Source organism: Pyxicephalus adspersus, chromosome 2 (assembly GCF_032062135.1).
Source record: "Pyxicephalus adspersus chromosome 2, UCB_Pads_2.0, whole genome shotgun sequence".
Lineage (NCBI taxonomy): Eukaryota > Metazoa > Chordata > Amphibia > Anura > Pyxicephalidae > Pyxicephalus > Pyxicephalus adspersus.
In genome coordinates, this window is record NC_092859.1 from 139,257,085 (window position 1) to 139,281,677 (window position 24,593).

Sequence of the window (24,593 nt, forward strand, 5' to 3'; positions counted from 1 at the left end):
TACCAGGATTAACTTATTTTTAAACAGATGTAACATGGTGAAATGTGCATGTGTTGCAGAGTTGTGCATATTTTTTTTAATTATTTTATGAAGAACTTGTGAAAGGCTATTTGCAGCTGTCAATTGTGTATGAAGATGCAGTCATCTTTATATACCTTATGGATGTTATTTGCAATATTGAGGCCCATATTTTATAAATCCGACCCCAAGCATGGAAAGGTGCACGCTAACATGGCTTTAGTTGTACTAATAATGAAATTCCTGGAAAAAGTACGCAGTGGGTAACGTGCAGCTAATTTTCTATAATTTAGAAAGGCTTATTGTATCTGAAGGTCTGTGTAGGACTTTTACCTGGCAGGTTTGAGAGCTTCAATCTGATAGGAAATGCATTTGAATGTAACATCTTCATTCTTACCTCTGCAGACATGGCACTCGTTGTGCTGGTGAAGTGGCTGCATCTGCCAATAATTCCTACTGCATTGTGGGCATCGCATACAATGCCAGGATTGGTGGTAAGTGATATATTTGTACTTTAAAAGTATTATACACTGTAAACTATCCTCTGTTTTACCTGTGACCTGTCAAAATCAGATTTTTTTGTTATATACAAGAAGTCATGAATAAGAATGGACAAAAATGATTAATGGAAAAAACACAGCTTTATAAGCAAACAAGTGTAACATAACAAAAAGATGTGCTGACAATTCAAATATGACTCATAGAGTAACATGCAGACACAGAAACACAACCTCCAAAGCTTTGTTGACCACAAACTGTAACCAATATAAATCTGGGTAAAAGCAAAAAAAAAAAAAAAAATCAATCAATAAATATGCATTGCTGCTAACGAATGAAATACTAGCAAGGATCCTTTGAAAAGCGAACTCACCAACCTCTTATTAGTTGTAGTGTCATACCAGAGTACCGTAGGTTAATAAACCCTGGAATTTCTTCACTCCTTGCTCCGATGCTTTGAAAATCTCCTCCTCTCTCTGCTCTCTCCTTCCTCTTGGTATCCCTCCATGTACCACGTAACTGCACCCTCTGAAGAAGCCAATATGGCTTACTTTCGGGGGAGGGCCTATATTTCACCCTTGCATGATTAGCATGCTAGGGCTTACTTGCAGAGTAGGTCCTCTTTTTGGGGAAATACGGTACTAAAATTAAAACATAATTTATCAGATCAGCCCACCTTTTTTAATTGCTTAATGGTTTACTTCTAACACCCATGGAGCCTATTGTTGGATCTTTCTGTGGTAGACAGCAATTAGCACCAAGCCATGGCTACACCGCTCCATACATTGAAAGTTGTGTTTCATTGTTTCCAGACACCTTTCTTATAGCATTTTGTGTTACAATGAGCCTTCCCTAGTTTTGGGCTAGCTCCACTCCACCAAGCAAAATATTGAACCTTGGACACCCATGACTTTGCTACCAATTTTCTGGTTCACTTTTCTTGAACCACATTTGGTACCAACCACTGAATTGGAACACCCACAAGACCTGCCATTTTGGATATCCTCTTACTTGGTCTATCCATCGTAATTCAACAGTTGTCATTGTGATTCACATCCTTGAGCTTGCCCATTTTTTCTTTTCCCACCACAACATGCAACTTTATAGTCTTTGACACACTTTATTTAATGGTATTGAGTATGATCCCGCACTAACCGGTAATGTAAAACAGAGGATCCCAGGCCAGGTACAGACATACCGGTTCTATCAGCTCTGACTTGCTGTCAGTAAGGTGCTTCCTGGGCTAAGATGCACTCTTCATTGTAGATATAGAACAGGACATACACAAAGCTAGAAGTGCTGTAACCACCTCCAACAGGGTGACATGTTTGCTTTATATGAGATGTATTAGATAATATGAGCCTGATTCACGAAGATGTAATATTTGATGCAACAAAAATGTGATTTACCTGGAATAATTGGCATGTAAGAGACATGATTTTGCTTGACTCATGAAGTGGAAAGTTTAAGGCGTTCACACCTGGAGACTTAAACCAAATGGCTTAAATACCTAAATTGTAACGCTTTTACACCGGTTATGAATGCAGAATCTAAGCAGTTTGTCTTATGTGGGTGGAAACCTAATATTGCACCCTCTGGACTGGCTGTAGAATGTTAAGGAAATCTTGCTTCCAAAGTTGCTAGCTGGTGAGACTTACTTTCCAATATATATATATATATATATATATATATATATATATATATATTATAAAGGGTTATAATGATTGTCACTTTAGGAATTATTGCTACAGCCCCCTGCTGACTCTGCATTGATGGTGGCAAACCTCATGGGTCACCACTTCAGTTTGCCCAATAGCAATCACCACTCCAATAGTCCATAAATCACAATAGACACCAGTAATATTTGTTTAAAACACCCTGACTGCCACTTTACCATAATTGACGCCTTTGGAAAATGGAGACTTCATCCATGCTTGAAAGAAATGAGTCCCATATATGCCAGTATAAAATTTGACAATCAGTTACACTGTTCAAGTGAATGGAGTTTCTGATCACCACTTCAGGGTAGTTACAGTACAGGGATTAAAGTAATGTTTGCCACTGTACCAAAATCTGATTACCCTTTTGTATAATCAGAAAGAAAGGCAATCAGATATCTAAAAACCGCCTTCCGTTAAATAGTCTACTTCAACTTTTAAAATTTATTGTTAACATGAAAGCAAAGGTAGTGTTAATGTATGGTAATTATAAGGGGGACTGAGTAACAGTCGGAGAATATTGATTAGTTGATTGAAATTGGTACCAGGGATGCAGTCACATGGAAAGGCTCATGTTGGTAATTACATTTTTTTTTATTATTATTATTATTATTATTCTTATTGTTCTTGTGTGTTATTATTGTGCCAAGCAGCTGGCAGCTTATGCTGCACTTTGGTTGTGCTGATTATTTTCCACATACAAAAGACAGTTTCTTGGGGGAGCCAATTAACCTAACTGCATGTTTTTGGAAGTGTGGGGAAATCCGAGTGCCCAGAGAAAACGCACGCGAACACTGGAAGACATGTTGGTAATTAAAAGCACATTTTCCCCTCTGTATTGTTGACTGTGTGTTCCCTATTGTCCTGCTATCCTTTTTAGCTGTTAACACTCTTGTCCCTGTGTATGGACCCCAGTAAAATCTGGCTTGCTATAATTGCTGCATAATACACTCCTTTTTCTTCTTTGTTTATATATAAATACGTCTATTCACTAGGCTTTGAATTGTTCCTCTGATGCCTTTAGTGTGAGGACACACAGCTGTACGTTCTATATAGTGCGTCACCTGCTCCTGGGCAATGAGCTGGAACTTGTAGCAGGGAAAAGCAGTCATTAGTCACACGTCATTGCATTTCTGTGTATTGTGCAGCTTGTCCTGTATCTCACCATGTTCTTCATGCACTGGAATCCTGGCAGCGATTAGCAGCATAGCACTGCTCATCGCCAAGAGGGTTAAACAAGTCACTATCTTGGGTCAATGGTGCACAATGCTGCTCTGTTACATGCTACACTGCTACTCAGGAGATTAATCTGAAATATTATACAATACCCTGCAGTCATTAACTGCTTGGGAGCTGTTGCAGAAACTAGTGGAAAGCATCAACAATTGACAGCACCTAAGCTTAGAGTGTTGCTCGGCGTATGTTACTCTTGTAATCCTCTATGGAAAATATGCTTTTTTCAGCTTGATGTTTGTGAAGATGGAAGTTTTCCTGTGTTGTGATCAGGTGTTCCCACGTTGTATTTGTAATAGGTTTCTTGCTCTAAATTTCTGTCTGTTCTGCATTTATTATTTGCATTCTTGCCATTGTTCTCATTGTAGGTGTACAAAATCCTATTTCTATTTCAAGTTTAGAAAGCATCTTTAGGCAATTAATAAAATTGGTTAATTTGCTAAAGCTAGCTAGGAAAATGTAAATGTGGAATGCAGTCCACTCATCTAACCTCAAGGCAAACCCTTAAATACAGCTGTTGACCTGTCGAAGAATTTGTCTTGTTAGCATTATCCTATATTTTATTGTGAATTCTGCAAGTAGGTGGTTGTGTTATGATTAATATTTGGTTAGTGTATTGTTACTGCTAATGAAACTATTTGATCATAATGTATTTTATGCACTCTATGTTCCCAATAAAACAAAAATGTATGACCCTTGTGTCTAGCAACCTCTTCACCAAGAGACCTATTTGCAGCAGCTTTCCAACAGTTTTTCTGGCCCTCCCGTTCTAAGAATTACATAGGCCTGCTGCTAAGCACAGCAATTTTCTGTTGAAGATGGTAGAACTAAAACACTGGTGTCCTTTTCTACCCTCATTCTGTTGACTGGCTTCTGAAAAAGATTTGCTGCTCACTGTGCTCTCTCCTTTTTGGCATGTTCATTATCAATACAATTTCATTTAGCACATTTGGTCGACTCCCAGACCTGCACTTCGTAGCCAATCTGGTTCCACTATAAAGGACAAATTTCAAAATGTGTTACCTTTATGGCAGGGAGATTTGTCAAGGAGATTTCAAATGATAAAAAAATACATGACATGGTTTATTATTGTATAGAGAGCTGCATTTGTTTGTGCCTTTTAGTATATGCTTGAAATTCAGCTTTAAACTTTAACCTCGTGGGCGTTTCACTGATGTCTGGATTTCTGTACCAAAAGCGGTACACTGTGTTTCATGAAATTTTTTTTAAACTGTAGACCTGTAACTTACAGAAATATGTCCGAACAAGGGTCTAGTAGATATCCTGAATATAATAAAGTTTGAAAGCACAATCATGTTAAAATTAACTTTAATAATAAAATAAATAAAAAACCCAAAAATCGGCTTTAACAAGAATGCATAAATAAATAAAAAATACTGAAAATGCAATAATTTGGTATACTGTATTCACTCGGGAAACCCCGGAGATCGTCGGTGCACACGCTGGGAGAAGACAGAAGAGGACAGATGTCCCTGGAGGAGCTGCAGGGACAAGGTAAGTGTTTTTGTCATACAATGTTGTATGACAATCGAATTGCACTGTAACGCTTGTTTCTATTTTTAGCTACCCCGAACCTGGTACGGGGTAAACACTTTTAGCAAGTTTTCTTACCCCGAACCAGGATCAGGGTAACCGCCCAGGTAGTTAATGCAGTCCCATAGTTTTCATATTTCCCCATCTTTCTGTGTGTATGAGGGGCAGCAACAAGAGTCTGATAGAGAGTATAGACAGTAATATTATAGCCCCAACATATTACCCAGTGCTTTATAAAGTCCATAGTCATGTCACTAGCTGTCCCTTAAAGGAGCTCACAATCTAATATCGCTACCATACTCATACAGTTAGGTCATAAATATTTGGACAGACAACTTTCTAATTTTGGTTCTGTCCAATACCACAATTACCTTTAAATGAAACAACACAGATGCAGTTGAACTGCAGACTTTCAGCCTTAATTCAGTGGGTTGAACAAAAAGATTGCATAAAAATGTGAGGCACTAAAGCCTTTTTTTTACACAATCATTTCATTTCAGGGGCTCAAAAGTAATTGGTCAATTGACTCAAAGGCTATTTCATGGGCTGGTGTGGGCAATTCCTTCGTTATGTCATTATCAATAAGGTAGATTAAAAGCCTGGAGTTGATTTGAGCGGTGTGGGGGGGAGGGGGGGTGCTTGCATGTGGAAGATTTTGCTGTGACAACATGCGGTCAAAGAAGCTCTCCATGCAGGTGAAACAAGCCATCCTTAAGATGCAAAATAAGAAAAAACCCAACAGAGAAATTGCTATTTAATTCTCTGGTGAAAAGATAAACCCCTCCAGGAAGTAGGCGTATCGATATCCAAGTCTACCATAAAGAGAAGACTGCATGAAAGTAAATACAGAGGGTGCACTACAAGGTGCAAGCCACTCATAAGCCTCAAGAATAGAAAGGCTAGATTGGACTTTGCTAAAAAAAAAAAAAAAAAAATCTAAAAAGCCAGCACAGTTCTGGAAAAACATTCTTTGGACAGATGAAACCAAGATCAACCTTTACCAGATGGCAGGAAAAAAGTACAGAGAAGGCGTGGAACAGCTCATAATCCAAAGCATAGCACATCATCTGTAAAACATGGCGGAGGCAGTGTGATGGCTTGGGCGTGCATGGCTGCCATGGCACTGGGACACTAGTGTTTATCCATGATGTGACACAGGACAGAAGCAGCTGAATGAATTCTGAGGTGTTCAGAGACATACTGTCCGCTCAAATCCAGCAAAATGCAGTCATATTGATTGGGAGGCGTTTCATAATACAGATGGACAATGACCCAAAACATACAGCCAAAGCAACCCAGGAGTTTATTAATGCAAAGAAGTGGAATATTCTTGAATGGCCAAGTCAGTCACCTGATCTGAACCCAATTGAGCATGCATTTCACTTGAAGACTAAACTTCGCACAGAAAGGCCAACAAACAAACAGCAACTGAAAGCCGCTGCAGTAAAGGCCTGGCAGAGCAATAAAAAGGAGGAAACCCAGCATCTGGTGATGTCCATGAGTTTGACTACAGGCTGTCATTGCCAGCAAAGGGTTTTCAACCAAGTATTAGAAATGAACATTTTATTTTCAGCTTTTTATTTTGTCCAATTACTTTTGACCCCCTGAAATGAAGTGATTGTATAAAAAAGGCTTTATAGTTCCTCCCATTTTTATGCAATCTTTTTGTTCAACCCACTGAATTAAAGCTGAAAGTCTGCAGTTCAACTGCACCTGAGTTGTTTCATTTAAAATGAATTGTGGTAATGTACAGAACCAAAATTAGAAAAAAGTTGTCTCTGTTTAATTATTTATGGACCAAAGGTCATTTTTTGGGGGGAAAGCCATTTAACCTTACTGCATGTTTTTGGAATGTGGGAGGAAACCGACGTAAACACGGGGAGTGCTAACCTCCAAAGTGCAAATACCCACAGTTAAGAAATTGGTGTTCTCAGGATGCCAGACTGCTGACAAAATGGCACATTTAAAAGTATCACAGGAACTTGTTTTGAACATACCTGCTAATTGTTACCACTGGCTGTTCCTGTAGATTATTTTTATAAGACTGGCCTCTGGGAGATGGCTTTGGATTTGCTGGTCAGTATTTGCCTGCTGAGATATTTTACCTCTTGGTAGGTCTTTCCCATTTATTCAGTGTTAATTGCGTGCTAATCTTTTAAATACAGGGGCACTTAATGGCACATAACCAATAAATATGTTTTTGCACTTCAGGTGGTCAAGTCAATTTTGCTATTTTTAAATGCAAAGTATACTGCTGAAAGTTTGCAAAAGACTACCTTCTAACATATTTTCTGGAAGCACAGGAGCTGTAGGAGAATATTTATGTATCTGTAACTTGATTTCTATTTTTTTTTTAATTGAATCACTACTTTTAGAACTCTAGAGGGATAAAAGAATAAATACATTTTATGTAGTGGCAAAAAGTGCTTTGATCATTGTATTTTATTGTATTGATCCTAAATTGGAAATCATAAGTTTTGCTGACTGGGGAATGTTTTAGACAGAATGGGGGTGTGGGTAATTAGGAAGTGGGGGCCCGAAATACACTTTAATTTCATTATATCTCTGACATTCTGTCAGTTGGGGTTCTGGAGAAGGTGGGCCCTGTGCAATTGCTCAGTTCAATGACTCCAGCCCTTCATTCTCTTGCATAAAGCAACTGATCGCCATTTTTGAAGGTGGTGTATTTGGTTCAGTTACCTTCATTGTAGCCAAGTACACTACTTTGTAAAACTTCAGTCGCTTTAAAAGTATTCCTTTAACATATCTTGGAGGTGTGTTTTGTGAAAATGATGCTTATCCCAGTAATATAGTTGTGATAGCTGATTGACATTTTTAAATGGAATGAACTCAATGATGCCAATACATTTGTTGCAATTGATTATTATTATTTTTTTTTAATTAAAATCTTTTATTTTGAAATGCAAATTTAACATAATCTTCACATTTCACACAAACTGTACTGAGTAAAACTGTATCATATTAAACATGTATAAATAGTATAACATTAAAAGTACCAATTAATATGGATGTGCAGTTAGAACTAAAAGTTTTTGGGCATAAAGAGCATGTTTTACCAGATATGTTTTCAGAGATTTATATATAAAAACTTGGAACATTTTATATTTACAATTTTACAATTTTATAATTTGTTAGACCTTCATTTTCTGTTACTAAATTTTGTAATTGTGGAAAAAATACACAGTTAATGCAAATACCAAACAGCAAATAATATTATTAAAAAAAAATTAGAAGACAAGTGAGACTTCATAAAAATAAAAAACACCAAAGTTAGGATAGTACAAAAAAAAAAAATAACTGGAGGAGGAAAAAAAAAACACGGGAGGTAAACTCAAGGGGAATACAATAATAGACAATATATAGTCTTGAAAGGCAAAGATCTAAACCAAGATGGTAACTCGCAAATAGTGCTTAAGAAAATTCTATCAATGCCAAAAATAGAACAACAACAAAATTGCTAGAAGTGAAACAGACATAAAGAAGGGAAAGAAAGGTCAAAATCTGAGGTAAACTATTGCTGCCAAAGGGATAGAGCAGCAGGCTTCGTTTCGGTATATTCAAGCCAAGGGGACCAGGTGGTCATCTTGTCTGTCCCCGAGGTCAACTTTTTTCCAGTGTTGCATATGATAAAGTTTATACAGGGCCCTATAAGGCAACTATGAAGACTGATAATGATATAAGGCCTGGAGCTTGGGAATCCTTTCTGGACCACTGTTTAAATTCTGTAAGCGTTAACAGAGGAATTTGCCAAGGGGAGTAAAGGAATATAGCGATATAATTTGACTTCTGGAGCATAATGAGTGGAAAGTCTTCACTTTATCAAAGTCAAGAAAGAATATATCCCTTAGCCAACCACCCCTGAAAAGTTTTAGACTCCATGGAAGCAATGGTAAGTGGGCTGACATAAAACCTCTGGAAAATATAACACAGTCCCATACCTTTAAGAAGTGCTGTAAAGGTGGGCTGATATACAGGAAGCACTTTATCTTATACCTTTCACCAGCACAGATGTATCGTTGCCTGGATCACTTTTTTGGGGGCAACGCATTATAATTTGAACTCACAGCTGCATACATTGTCATTGGCCATCTTAGAGGGGGTATAGCCATGGCTTATAATGTATGTGTGATTGAAGGTTAATTACCTTAGTTATATTTAAATGAAGTCAGGAGGTGTTTGCACTTTTTGTATCTGGGATCTAAATCCTGCTTTGTAGGAAAAACAAATGGCAATAAAAGCCTGATTGGTGTTGTAAACCTTCATTGTGTTTTGTTCTTCTGTTTCATGCATTTACATACAAGTTTTAAAATACATGAAACGTATATTAAAACATTCCTTACAGGAAACCATTTTTTCAAATATGTACTCGCCAAAAATTCCCTATCTTTTTCCTTTAAAGAAGACCACTGGGGAATACCTAAAACAGAGTCAAAGTAAGTGAACCATAAGAATAGTTATTCAGCTATGTCACTATTGCTTTGCGTCCTCTGTTTGGAAGAAAAGCCAATAAATCACATCTAAATCTGGCCTACTATAAATGCAGACGGCTGTTTACAACTCAAGGAATTCTTTGTATGCTCAGTGCTGTACGGAATGTGCAATCTGCAACATGTAAACCCAATTCAATGCAACTGTGCTGATCAACATATTGGCTGGGAAATGGAGGTGCTGGAGATTTAAAGTGTAATACTAAGATTTCCGCAGCTTACCATACTACATTGCCCTTTTTGATCTGTCTCTTGAATTATTTAGAAATTATTTAAACTAGATTCATACTGTTCTGCTTTTATCTACTTTAATTGTAGCAGATTTTGATGCTTGAAACAGACGTTGCAAATCACAATCATCTTAAAGGGTGTTACTCCAACAGAGCCATGTTTTGCATATCTGCTTGGAAGAGGAAAAATCCATACTAAAACCCCAACTGAACCTTAAATTTAAATATGGTAAATATTTCCAGATGGAATAAAACAAAGGTTTTCACTGTAGTTTCTTAGCTCTTAGTAGGTTCTTAGTTAAAAAGGTTTGTCCAATGCCAGAATATATGGCAAAGGATGTCCCTTGCTCTGTGTGAAACTTACTACTGAAGTTAGACATCTTCTTGCTGAGTCGGTCCTATAGCTCTCCAATTGGCAAACTTGCTCTCCTTGCTGGTGAGTTCTAGCTCTAACTCAGAGCTGTGCTGAACCTTGGCAGAAAGATTAGTACTTGCACACACTTCCTATCTATAGTCAGGGCTGTACTTAACACTTTATACTCCCCTAGACCAGCTAGGTTTGTACTGCCCCTTTTTTCACAGAATGGGCAGAGGGAGGGCAGAAAAAAGGAAAAGAGGAGAGTGGAAAGGGGGTAAGAGGGAGGGAGGAAAGAAAAGAAGAAAAAGGATGTGTGAGGGAGGAGAAGGGGTAGGGGAGTAAGAAGAGGAGGGGGGGGTGAGAGGGAGGAGGAGGGAAAGGGGAGTGGAGAAGAGAGAGGAAAATAAAGAGGAAAGAAAGGGTAAGAGAGGAAAAGAGTAAAGAGAAATGGGGGAAAAAGAGGGCAGCTGGAGAGATGGAGAGGGGGAAAGAGAAAGGGAGTGGAGTGAGCAAGACAGTGAATGAGGGGGAAGGAAGAGTGGAGATAAAGGAGGGGAAATGGAAGAGGAGAGGAAGGCAGAAAAAAGGAGTGTAAAAGAGGAGTGATACTTTCAATACTAAAGTTACCCTTCACAGATCTCTGCACTGTGTGAGATCTTGGTATAATCACTTTCATTTTTACTGTAGAGCTGATTGGCCAGCAGTTCCAGGTTCTCGTTCCACGTAGAGACGTTGTAAAAAATCTGGCCCTGTGTTCAGCATTCTTTTTTCTCTTAGAATAGCAACACAGCAGAGCCCCATGTTGTATTTAAGCCTTCGGAATGGTAACACTGGAAATTCTATGATTTTAAACTCTCAAGTAGTAGATGGCTTTGTGTTATCAGGCTTTTTGGATGACATGTACTAGATTGTAAGCTCTTCGGGGCAGGGTCCTCTCCTCCTGTATCACTGTCTGTATTAGTCTGTCATTTGCAATCCCTATTTAATGTACAGCGCTGCGTAATATGTTGGCGCTATATAAATCCTGTTTATTAATAATAATAATAATAATAATAATAATGTAGGTTCTTAAGGTGGGCCACTGATTAAACTGAAAAATGAACATGGTAAGGGAAACTTTTCAACGTGTAGAACAGGAATTTTTTTTTTCCTCTTTGGCTTTTTACAAGTCTGGTTTTTACCTTGGAATAATAAAAGAGAAGATGAATCATTCAGGAAGAGTATTTAATGTCAGTGTAAAGCCATTTGTGAAGAATTATTTTCTCTTATATGGTACAGCGTTGTACACTTGTATAGCCTTTATTTATGTACACTATAAATGTATTTACAGATGAACACAATCATATACAAAATCTTAGAAAAGCAATTTGAATTGAAATCACATTGAATTATCTTGTTTTGGCACCTAGGTTCCATCATCTTTAACATAGTTACTAAAGATATACATTGCATCAGACATATCCCAAGTTCTGCATACCCAACACACCTGATCTGGAGACCCCTCTGGTGGCAATGAAAGCCTAATTTCGTTTTTGTTTGTTATTTATTTGTTTTTGTTTATTTATTTGTTTTAATAGGTAATTTCAGTTTGCTATAGAAGAAAGATGTCTCTGACTATACAAAATCATTTTTATATTTTACAAAAGCTATACACAGCTAAGAGTTTACAGCTGAGGGATCTGCTTATTGTTGTGGTGGTCTGTGAACTTGGAACCCCCACAAGTAGTTCTGCCCTACGTGATGTTCACCTTCAAGTATTATCATATTTGTCAAGTCAGAATGGCTAGTCTGCAATTACCAGTGTAAGCCTTTAAAGTGACTGATGGGTGAGTGTGGGAGTTTGGCACAGAATAATTGAGCAATTTAGTCAATAGGTAATATCTGATGACTTCCCATGATTGAACGTTGTATTAAAGTACATGACAATCTTTCATCAGCTTCATGAGCTGTGGTCCGTTGTGTAAGATTGCAATAGTGAAATCTCAAGGGCATAAATATACCAAAGTGACAACAGAAAGTGGTTGAAAGCCTTTTGAGAAGCTCGTATAATCACAAGGGATCCTTGAGTCAGAGCACAGTGTGTCCTAAAATATACATACAGCCATGAGGTGCCTCACAAACAATGATTAGACTAATTGATCTCTCGTGTTTAGATGAGCCCTCCAAAAAGGATTGAGTGCATTACTTTCTTTTAATTGATTTTTAACACTCTAAAACACATTGTTTCTTTGTTTTTATTGTTTTTGATGAATATATGCTTCAAATTGGCCCCCAGAGGCAAACCACATGAAGAGCTGTTTACCATATGGTAGAACATGTTTTTTTTTTTTTTTTGGGTTGTAACTGATATTGCATATGTCTATAGTCATAACCCTATAAAATACAGATAATCTGTACCAGATCCGCTTTTATGAACACATCCTTTCATAGCTTAATTGTTTGTACTAGTTAGTGGTCAAAGCACTGACATCTAGTGCTGAGTAGCATGTGACTATATCAAATGTTTTTCACTATATAAATGTATTTCTTATAGCCATCACTGAACATGTTCAGCATGCTGTCATTAAAGTACATACCAGAACTGGGCACAGAATAAATCAAAATTTACTTGTACAGTAAACATGATAAATTCATAGTTTTTAAAAATGGAAATGTCATTTGCATAGAGTAGGTCTTTCACGTAGGAAAGTATGCAGGTGATATATAGCAAACCTGAATACCTGGGAGGTGTGTGCAGTGTTTCACAGGCAAAGAAGGGGTAATTTGTTGATTAGTGTTTAGGTGTAACTGAACCACTCCTCCTTCCATCGGTCACCGAGAAATACCCAGTAAAAGCTTTGCCTGAGCTCTTGAGAATTCTAGAAAAAGGGTGACATTCCTAATGGCCAGCAAAGTAAGAAGCATTTTTCCACTGACCACCACACTAATGTACTGTGAGCTGTGACCTGAAAGTTATTTTAAGGGCTCTTCCATGTTAAAGTCAAGAAAGGCTATTCTAGAAAGTCTTATTCTTCTCCATAGCCATAACGTTAGTATTTTGTGGTAGTGACTTTACTGCCAAAGTACTAGGGTGGGGAAATACTGCAAACGTGTGTATCGAGTTGCCCAAAGTAGCAGTGAGGCAGCACAAAACCGGCCCATAGCAAGCAAAATATCAAGACAATGTAGGGAACAAGTCCACTGTCAACAGGCTGCCTGGCCAGTTTTAACCCCCAGCACACAAGATACTTAAATAGTACCTAAATAGAATTAATTGTGTGTGTATGTTTTTTTTTCTTTGGGTACATGGGGCATTAAACTGTGCAGGACAAGAGGTTTCCTAAGCACTAGATAGTTGATCAATTCTGCAGGTCTTAAGCTGCATACACACGTGCAATTATTGTCTTTCACCATCCTTAACAACGACTAAGGCTGTACACACGCCAGATTCTTGTCCAATATTGGCCCTGAGCCGATTATGTGGCGAGAACCATTGGACGTGTGTACGTAGCTTTAAGGAGATGTATTATTTTAGTGTAGTAGGCTTAGATATCAGTGACCTTATCCCATAAATTTTCAGACTATTAATGTACGTAGGAAGAGGCATATCCACTTGTGTATGTTGGCTTCCAACATCCCCCAAATATGACAATAAATCAATCCCTTAAACAGTCTGCTTGAGGTCACATGAAGTTGTATAGGGTCATCTCTTATGTATTTATCTTACAATATTGCGTTTTTATAATGTTTTGCCTAGAATTACTCCTTAAACTAGTTATCTTCTGTTTTACAAAGTTCTGTATTCATCTTGTTTTTCCCTGTACAACAGCCCTGCCTTGTAAACAGCACTCATTTAATGGAAATGCATGCATAGTTTGTATACATGACATTTAGACACAGCAGCGAGGCTATAAAATCTGTTGGTATGCGCAAGAAAACAGAGTGGTTTTGTGGGTTAGAAGATTGAAGTAGCACGGAGAGGTTTCTCCAGTGACCAAGCAATAGCACATTGAATGACTAAATGAGTAGAGAACTGCTTAATTGTCTGCCTTCATAATTAAATTGGAAGGTCTTGTTATTTGTATGCAGGGAGATATATGTGATACAACACTGCAAATATCTGCTTTGAGTATAAATTTAACAGATACTTGGCTCTTATAGCTAAAAACATTGCGGTTATGTGGTCGGGAAAGTCTGCTACTTAAATTTCACAAGTTGTTACTTTTGAGCTTTAGCTCCAGCATAGTACTGAAAGCGATCTCTCATCATTGAAAATGTAACCATATGGGCTTTGCTCATTCTTGCTGACACTTCACTTGATCTTTGTTTTAGCAGTGTTGGCTACCTATTTATTGCCCCTTGATTATAGTATGATATTGTTATCTCTTTTGTAACTTAACTACTATTTGTATATTTTTGATCCTTTTTAGGAATTCGCATGCTTGATGGGGATGTAACAGATGTTGTTGAAGCGAAGTCCCTTGGCATCCGACCGGACTACATTGACATTTACAGTGCAAGCTGGGGCCCGGATGATGATGGCAAGACTGTAGATGGGCCTGGACCACTGGCCAAAAAAGCCTTTGAAGAAGGCATTAAGAAGGTGATAGATTTTTTTTATCATTTTGGTGTACTTTCAAGTATAAAGATAATTTGATATTTTAACCTTCCACTAAAAAAGTTGCAGGGGCTCAATGTACAGTTTGCAACAGCTGTGGCCACCTACAATTTTAGAGGAACAAGTGGGGGTTAATGATAAGGTAATCTATGCATGATGATAATTGTAACACAAGTAAAATGATTTGAAAAATGTAGAGCTTTTTAAAAAAAATTTGAATGTCTTTTGAAAGAAAGATTGAAACAAGCCAATAGTACCTTTTTCCAGTAAATTTTTTAACACGTTTTTCAAAATTGTGTCCAAACCAAAGAACAAAAATAAGTTTTGTAGGCTTTTACTTGTGTTGTAAATTCCTTACACCTATGCATATGAATTCTATATACAGTCTTAAATAAACAAAACATTTTTGAGCATATCTCTTTTATGATATTATGGATACCACAGAATATGAATATGCATAGTGGACTTTGGAGAAAGTAATTTGCACAGTAAGAATGCATTTTCTAAATTAGTTTTCCAACCTCTTCTGCGCAAGTAAACTGGTGGGGATGAGGACATTGGAAACAACAGCTGGGAAACTTGGTATGCTCATCTTTAGTTTATGCCATGTACCAGAAGTAATCTCCATGAAAAAAAATGCTCTGGGAATAAATCCAACCAATAAGCACCGAGTATTCTTATGTACCGAAGAATGTTGCTCTAAAAGTCCCAGCCACAAAGGTGTTGCCAACTCAAAAGTAGGGCTCATGTCCACAAACTTTAAACCATAAGGTGTGCACACCCAACTGTGTAGCATTTCTATTTAAACACCAGGAATACGGCCTACCTGTTCTGTGAATTTTTATTGCTGCCATTAAGTAAAATGTAGACCAATTCCAATTTTTCTAATGTCTCTTTTCAGTGGAAATGAGTAAAGGATTTGTACAGCCTACAATTATGTGACACGAGGCTTAAGCATTACACTCTGTGTTCTCCATTGTGAATTGATTATAAAATAGGTTTTAAATACTTGGCCTAAAAATCAGGAACTGTCAACATTTGTCAGCTTCGTGTTACACATTGGCCGGGTTTTGATGCAAAACAAAAATATATTTATATTTGCGTGCGGTAAAAATCCCAGATTACTTTCTGCCTCTGTTGTGCTATGATGTAATGAAACAAGATTTTACATTACATGGGTCCTTGTGGTAAGGGCGTGAGTACAGCTGACACATTCGACACATGCTATATAAATGTGATAAGGCACGAAGGGGAGGTGCCTGTGCTGGCTACAAGCCCAAGTACTAGAGAAGTCATCTGAATATTCCCTTAAGTTTGTTTCTCAGCAGAGAACGTTGTCGCAGCTGTGGCTGGATTGTCCTGGCTTGGAGCCACTGGGCCTCGATGTTTCCACATGTGCATCCCTTGCTAATGATTCTGCTGGGGAGATCATGGATAATGGTGTGGAACATGGATAAAGTAAAACAAACATTTCTTGACAAATACACAATTATTACCAATCATTTCATAGTAAAACACCTCCGTATATTATGCTGCCTGGATCAAGGTTCCTCTTTTATACAAGAAATGTAAATTAAAATTGTGTATTCTCCCACTTAAGAGTACAGCTCACAAAATCCTCTAACTTTGCTATGTGCCCAACACCACAATTAAAGTTGATTTTAAAATTATATTTGGAATAGCTGGGTGCATCCCTGATGTTTTTATTACGTGTATTCCTTTTCCACATCTTTGGTAATACATTGTCTGAATTAAACTCACAAGAACAGCTCACCACTCGTATCAGAGCGGTATTAATATTCTTCTGTCCAAATTGACAAAACATCTTCCCACCACTATTGATGACCACTAGGTCATTTAATGCTTCTGGAATTCCTAAATCTCCACATGATTCTTTTATGAAGAAAAGATTGTTGATTCCATTCCTCGAGCACCCATTAAGCAAAAGAATGGCCACAAAATAGCCTGTGAATGTAAAAGAAAAGCTAAACATTTTTTTGATTTTGTTCCATGAGCAGCTCAATTTTAACAACATGTATCCCAAGGTTACTCTTAATGTGTACAGCCATGTTTCAAGGATCTATTTCTTTGTGGTTCCTGTTTGTATGGAATTTGTTTTTGTGGTGTCAATTTCATCAACGTAAAATATGTGGCCTAAAGCCAGAAAGCACAGCAGCTTGAAGATTTTCATATCTGTTTATTATAATCATTCTATTACATGACTATGGACTTTGCAAAGCGTTGTGCAATAAGTCGGCACTATATAAATACTGGATAATAATCTACTGATGCCAGATATTGCACACCTCCCACACAGGTCAGAATGGTGTCTCAGTTTTTTAAATTTATGCTTGGTAACATTACTGTGCTTTATTTATAACATTTCAGATGTATCACTACAACTTAAAGTGTAAAACACTGGAAGGAGTTGGTTTAGAAAGTAGGTTAAGAGAGTACGGTTGATTGATTGCCTGAGATTTTTTTACCTATAATTAAATCCCAAGCTCTGCAAAACCATTCAGCTTTATATGCATATAAGCAACCTATCTGCCCCAGGCTGCTCCCAATATTATTACACCATTTATACAGTTACCCGCTCCAGAATACTTAAGAATAGCATATTGTAAAACTTGTTTGTGTTTTTTAATGAAACAATTACTGAATTATCCGCTGCTTTTTTGTTTGCAATTATAAAGTATGTGAGCAACATTAAATTGAGAAAACAATTCAGCTTTTATAGAACTGCTACTCCTGTATAGGAGAATATTCCATATGTTCTTTGTCCTATGTACATTTTAACATTTGTTAAATGTTACGGTTAGACATTGGGTTCAGTTCACAAACCTACTAAATAAGGATGAGTAGAGTTATTTCATAAAATTGAGTAATTTTTTAGTGAAGTCCAAAGAAAGCTTATTGTGTTTTTTGTGCTTCTAATTGAATAATTTACTGCAAAAGCTCCATCATGGTACACATTTCACGCAAAGCCATTAATCTTAGCAGACATATCTTTGTTCTGCTTTATATAGTCCAATAAATAGTTTTAAAAGCTTTATGCCATTTTTTTTTTTTTAGGGTCGTAAAGGGCTTGGCTCAATTTTTGTCTGGGCGTCAGGTAACGGTGGTAGAGAAGGCGATTATTGCTCCTGTGATGGATATACCAACAGCATCTACACCATCTCTATAAGCAGCACCACAGAGAATGGTTATAAGCCTTGGTACTTGGAAGAATGTGCCTCTACCCTTGTTACAACATACAGCAGTGGAGCCTTCTATGAAAGGAAGATAGTAAGTACCTTGTTCCTGTCATTTCCAATGTGTGCTACCCAGTGACTGTGGCTGCTATTCATGTTTGTGGCTGCAGATGCACAGTACCTACCTGGCTGCCCATGTGATGTGATGTATAAAAGATATTAAATAATAATTTCCTGACATAATCTCAATAATATTTAAACTAGATTGAACAAAATGCTAAAACTAGAGATTCTATGTTTGTACACCCAAAAGGGGTGAACTACCAAAAAGTAGGGAGTTTTGTGGCACAATGATATGTTATGAGATAATTAAACATTAAAACGTTTATTAAGAATATATATTACAATCAAAACATTTTTGTTACAATCAGCACAGTTAAAATAGACACAAAATCCGGAAGACAAAGAACAAGATTTCCAGATTTGTTGATGCTAGCAAGTAATATGTATCAATTCCCAATGCGTTTTGCAGGACACACCTGCTTCTTCAGGGGGAATATCACAAATATTAAATAGGTAAATCTTTCTAATCAACAGAAAAGGGAGATTATCAGAATACATCTTGCATTGTACAGTATAGGTATAGGACTACTTTGCACAACGGTAAGTAAAATGACCCTTTAAAACCTTGTTTCCAGGAATAAAAAGACAAACCGAATCTTGAGACTAAACTTGCCGAACAGGTGGGTGTATAGCCAAAAAAGATTCTTGGTCCCAAACTATGACTGCATGTTGCAAAGAGGACAACCTAACCAACAATAGTCAGGAAAAAGATCAATAATGTAGGTAAGTATCAAACACTTTACAAACGGGAGCATACTATGAACAGATAGTCATTTTCTCTGCAGCAGCTCCTATCAAAGGGTGGGATATATTGGACAGCAAGGGAACAGTTTGTTTTTGAAGGTGATGTGTTGGAAGTAGGACAAATGGAATGAACTGAAAACTGGAAACTTTGACATTGGCCAGATTGTGATGGCTAAATGACTGGATCAAGGCATATCCAAAATGGAAGGCCTTGTGGGGTATTACCTGTATGTGGTGGTCACTTCCTATAAAATTCAATGGATGGCAGGACAACTAGTAAAATTGTGGCAGGGTAAATGGGGTACCCAAGGCTCACTGATGTGCGTAAGGGATTCTGGGGCTAGCCTTGGTGCTGTGATCCCACAGAATAGCTTTACCATCATATAGATGACTCGGTGTGTGTTCTGTATTTACCTGGGGACGAGATAGTAGCAGTATGCACTGTGGGAACAATAGGAGGCTGACAGTATGACCTAAATATGCTGTAAACATCTTGGTGCCAAATACCACAGGAGATCTTTAGACGTCTTATGTCCATGCCTTGCAGGTCACGGTTTTGGAAACCGTGCTTTCAGTGTTTTGTATGATCTGTCTATAGCTATATTTTAAATATTTTTTACTCTTACAAGAGTAAGTTACATTTGCCTTAATGCTGGCACCTAATTGTCACGAGTTGTTTCTGGATACGGGAGTAAATGAAACATGATGAGACCAGTGTATACCTAGGACATTAGTTTTTCCACTGTATTAAGATCTTCCAAAAGTCAACAAGTCATTGGAATATGTTTCTTCTGCATATATAGATTATTGTATTATGCTTACTTTTTGCCAAACACTTGGATTCAGTGTAATGATGGCTCTGCTTCTTGATTGTAAAGTAGAGCAAAATAAATTGTGTATGTATACTCTCATAAAATCTTTGAACGGAAACTGCTGGGTAATTACTGTGGTCACCCCAGGAATTTCTTTAGTCTGCTTCCTTATAACTTTCACATTGGCTTTGGTTTCACTGCTGAGCAATGTTTTGCCTCTGTAACAGTTTTTTGCTTTCATAACCTTCTTCCAAGTTCTCTAGTTTCTATCTAAATTTTTTGCTTGGCAGCAATGGGTATTATCAGTTTGTTTTTAAATGTCTGATGAATCAAATGCCTAATTTTAAAGGGCACTTCTCGTAATTTTGGAGGGTCTTACCCTTATAGCACTTTTGTAAACAGAGGAACTCGTTTATTTTCAGAGTTTAGGAGTTGTAATACCAGGTTTTCCAGACCAAAAACTCCAATACCAGGTTTTATTAGTACCAAGGTCCTCCACCAGGTTGGCCTTGCGCGGCAGCTCCTCCACCAGGTCCCCGTCTGCAGCCAAACTTGAATTTCAGCTGTGCTGTTTAAAAATCTGGTAGCTTGGGTATATATATATATATATATATATATATATATATATATATATAATTATACCTACAACAGGAAAATCAAATGAGAAGGAGACTGGCAAATGTATCTGCAATAACCTCCATTTTTATACATAATTGTGTTGACCATCTGTCTTAGGGGGCTTACAGGAAAAAAAAATTCCCAAACCTGCATGCGCCAGGTTTCAATGCTAGAGGCCTCATCAGTGCTTACTTTGCCATTAGGTTTCATAAATTTTTCCAGACGTGGCCCTCCTGTCACTCCTTCTGTTAGGATAAGAACTTCCAAGTGTTCTTTACTCCGTTTTATGTTCCCAAGGGAAATAGAAACATTTTATCAGGTATTTCCAGTCTTGAAAGGGTAACAATTTTACCCGTATCCTTTACAATCGATGGTTAAATGTACACTTGTTAATGTTCACCCAATTCGAATATAATGGCTGACCAGTTCTGTTTCCATACCAGTCTGCCTGTCAGTTTATTTGTGAAATGTTTGTGTCATCCAGTTTCTCTGTCAACAGGGACACTCAGTGGTGGATCTGCAATTCAAAGCAATCCGTCCGCAGCCTCAAATGCTAGAAATAAATTTAAATTTATTATGAGAAGCTTTAGGAAAAGATGCCAGTAGACTGGTTTCTATGTCTAAAAATGAAAATCTAATACATCTCTTCTTGTGGCAAGTGTACAATTAATTTTTACCTACCTACATGTGTTAATTTTTTTATACAGGTTTCTTATATATTTTCATGCATTTCCAAGGCATTAGGCTTACCTTCCCTGTGTAAAATTGGACATCATAAGGGCAGGTCCAGGCTTGTTTTGGGATTAAGCGATCCCGTGCAGCTCCTGGCAGCTGGCACATTGCTAGCTGCTTGGTCACTCTCATGGCAAAACTAGTTTCTAAAGAACCAAAGTCCGCACATTGGACAGCTGGTGACAGTGAGCGGTACTGGTACCACATATTGCCACTCCTATTATTTCCAGTGGGGTTGCCACAGGGAGGAGTTACATGTAGCATCTCTCCAGAACCAGTGATTTTCTGGCATGAGGAAGTGGTGAACGCACTGCAACCTCATTGTAAGTGTGAATCAAAGTGTTTATTGTTGTAATAAGTTCTTTAGAACAGTGGTCGCCAACCTTTTTTCCGAACCTACGAACCACTACATTTACGAGCTCCGGACCACGCATGTGTGGGGAGCAGTGTGTCATTCAAAAGGGAAGAAAGAGTGACGTCACGATGCCCACTCAGTGGGCAGGTTGTGTCCAGAGACACAAAGCGCCCTCAGCCTGTGATCAGTATGGCAGACATGGTCCGCGGCTCTGGCCAGTACACCCCCCCAGCAGGGTCATTCTTCTGACCCTGCTAGAGAGAGTGCACTAGCCAGAGTGGACCACCAGTTGGCGACCGCTGTTTTAGAAGTTCTACTGCTGTTTTGATGTTAGGGCAAGTTCACACCTAGTTCTAAATTGCAAGATTTGGCAAGGCTTCCCATGGCTGGTACATTGACAGCTTTTGCAGTGCTGGGAATTAAAGAACCAGCCTCTGCACATTTGGCAGCAGTGAGTGGTACCTATTCGTTTTCATATGGGCTACTATGTAGAGTCTCCCGAGAGGCAGTGGTACCTGGAGTGAAAAAGCGGTAATCACACTGCAACCTCATCACAAGTGTAAACATAGCCTTAAATTTGTCAATGTTTAGCAAAATAGAAGACAACAAAGAAATAAGAGTATTCCCACTGGCTGCAATAACACAGATCTCCCCAGACATTTTGTGTATTTCTAAATTAATTGTTGGCACAAAAATTCTTACCAAAAAATTTTTGGTAAGTTTTTTAGGAGATGTATGTTACTTATAACAAAATTGATTTGGTGTAAACTCTATAAATGTGTGTAAATTGACCAGTATTGTAAATGTATGGAGAAGCATAAACACCCCGGGATAATATGTAATAGGTAAAAATGTGTTTTTTTGCTGCATAATTCATGTTGATGAAAACTACTCATGTGTAAATGATACCTATTGGCAGCAGCTGTATATTGTAGGTCATAAGTCCAAAACCTGTCACATCTACATGCAGAATACAGTATATTTCAGTTGTGTGGAGATCATTCTGACAGGGAGGGCAGAGTACAGGAGGCAGCTGTGCTCTCTCCATGGATGACCCCGGTAATCAGACTTCTCTGACATTCTGGTAATGATGTGAGGGAAGAATGTCCCCATCTGACAGATGGCATTTTAGAAAGTTAATTGTTACCAGTTTAAAATATCATCTCTAAATATTTTACTAAATGTGTACACTAGATTTAAAGGTTTAATAAGTTTTACCTCTATTCTGAAGTGCTGCTCCAGAGCTTGAAATGAGATTTTAGCATTGGATACCTGTTATGAAGCAGTGAGCATTCTAATTTGTATTGGTTACATATGTAGAGAGTGAGTGTTGATGTTCAAACGGGTCTGCAAGGATCAATATTGGCATTGCTGGACAGAAAGCTGGTTATCTTTAGCAAGTTGTATGCCCCTTGTATTTTCGTACACTGAAGTCTGCTCTGATGAGCTTAAATTTCATGTAACCCATATATAAAGCGATACACCCCATCTCATAAGCTTTACATGTCTATGTAATTGTAAGTCATTGTAAAGATCTTCAAACAGTTTTCTGTAAAAAAAAAAAACATGTTATCCTAATGGCCTGCCTAATGGGTTTACTACTTGTCATTGCTTCCTCCACACCAATAGGTGGAGTATTACATGCACGCTGCATACATTTTTCATCATATGGCACCAAGAAAGGAACTACCCTCTGCTACAGGCAGAAAAGTCTAGGTTGTAGCGGCTAAGCTCCCAACAGTAGTGTCTGTGCTCTATTTTTGCTTAATAAGTGTAATAGGGGTTGCAGTCTCTTGCTACCACTCTGTACTTTTAAAAGACCATCTCTATTGGTATTGATGCAGCGTGCCCTGTCCTTAAACTTATTGAACTCATGAAGATCCACCATTGGACCTGATTTATTAACCCTCCTGGCAGTATGATTAAGGAGGATTTTTAAATGCAAAAGCGGTACATTTAAAAAATGCTTTTAATTTTAAATTTCCCGCTTTCCCGCCCAGTCCCGCTTACCTGCCTGCATGGCCAGCCCCTGCTTCCCCTACCCTCGCGTCCCCAACGTTCACACATCGCTGAAACTGGGAACAAGGTTGGAGTTATACCCTCCCTGGAAATTCTACTCCGAGTGTGGCTTGGGGTTACCGCTTTTGCATAGAAAATCCACCCTGAACTTGGGAATACCGCCAGGGAGGTTAAAGCTGTCCAAGGCACTCAGGAATACCACCAGGGAGGTTAAAGCTCTCCAAGGCTGGAGAGGAGACACTTTCATCAGTAGCTGGATGATCCAGCAAACCTGGAATGGAACTGGTCCAGGATTCAAAACATTTGCTAGCAACTTTGAAGAAATCCTTTCCAGGTTTGCTGGGTTCCCCAGCTTCACTGATGAAAGTGTATCCTCTTCAGCCTCGGAGAGCTTTATTAAATCAGGACCACTGTCTCTACTTTGAAATCACGTGCTTGCACCCAGTATTTTATCCTATGTTAGTTAGCCTTACTACACTCCTATAGCAACCCTACTGAGGACTAGCTATCTAACCTCATATTAGGGGATCAGTTGGAATAAGGACTGCTAGACAATGGGTCTCTGATGCTCTAGGGACCACAGCGAATAAATTGTGTCTTCCTCCGCTAAAAGATCTAGTTATTACCAGAGTGTAGTTTTTGATCCATTAGTCAGGGAGATTAGACTTTTAGCAGAAACCTAAAGATTTGGTAGTACCCTTCCTCCATGAAGTTTCACTGAAGGCAAGCCAGTCCTAGTCTTGAATTGAATGATTTCAAAGGTTGCAAGACGATGGATAGATTAAGTTGTGTGATCAGGTTGTTCTTTCCTTTGATGGGTGGATATAGTTGCAGTTTGCCATTAGAGATGTTTGGGCTCTGTCCTTGTCAGCTTTTCACTCTTATTGGGTATTGCATCTATTAGACCTTGTACATTGAGTTTGCCATGTCCTTCAATATCTCTGGTGACTCCTAGGGATAGATTTTTTTTTGAGAGTTGGCTCTTTTGGTTGTTGACCTTCTCCAGGTAGATTTTACTTAGGCTGACTTTGATACCCAGCTATCACTACCCTCTCTATCTGCTTGTGCTTAAAGTAGTTTATTTGCAAAAATCCTCAAAGATCACAACAAAGACTCTAAATTCTTAGCTGGTTTCAAACCCTTTAGGAAAATCTTGCTGTGTGTTTACATTAAAAGGCGGCTGGGAGGTTGCCAAAAATTTGTAACACAAATATAGGTAGTCCACGATTTAAAGACGTCTGACATACGGACGACTCTAGATACGAACAGGGCTTCCCTGCTT

At 38.2% G+C, this 24,593-nt stretch overlaps 1 protein-coding gene across 1 annotated transcript in view; it reads left to right on the plus strand.

Annotated features, from left to right (window-relative positions):
* Positions 1–24,593, plus strand: part of PCSK6 (proprotein convertase subtilisin/kexin type 6) — a gene marked incomplete in the record, with an annotated part of 114,398 nt that overhangs the window by 52,020 nt on the left and 37,785 nt on the right. Inside the window, 3 exon segments of the mRNA XM_072402647.1 lie at positions 424–512; positions 14,527–14,699; positions 17,790–18,002. Coding sequence (XP_072258748.1) covers positions 424–512; positions 14,527–14,699; positions 17,790–18,002 — 475 coding nt within the window.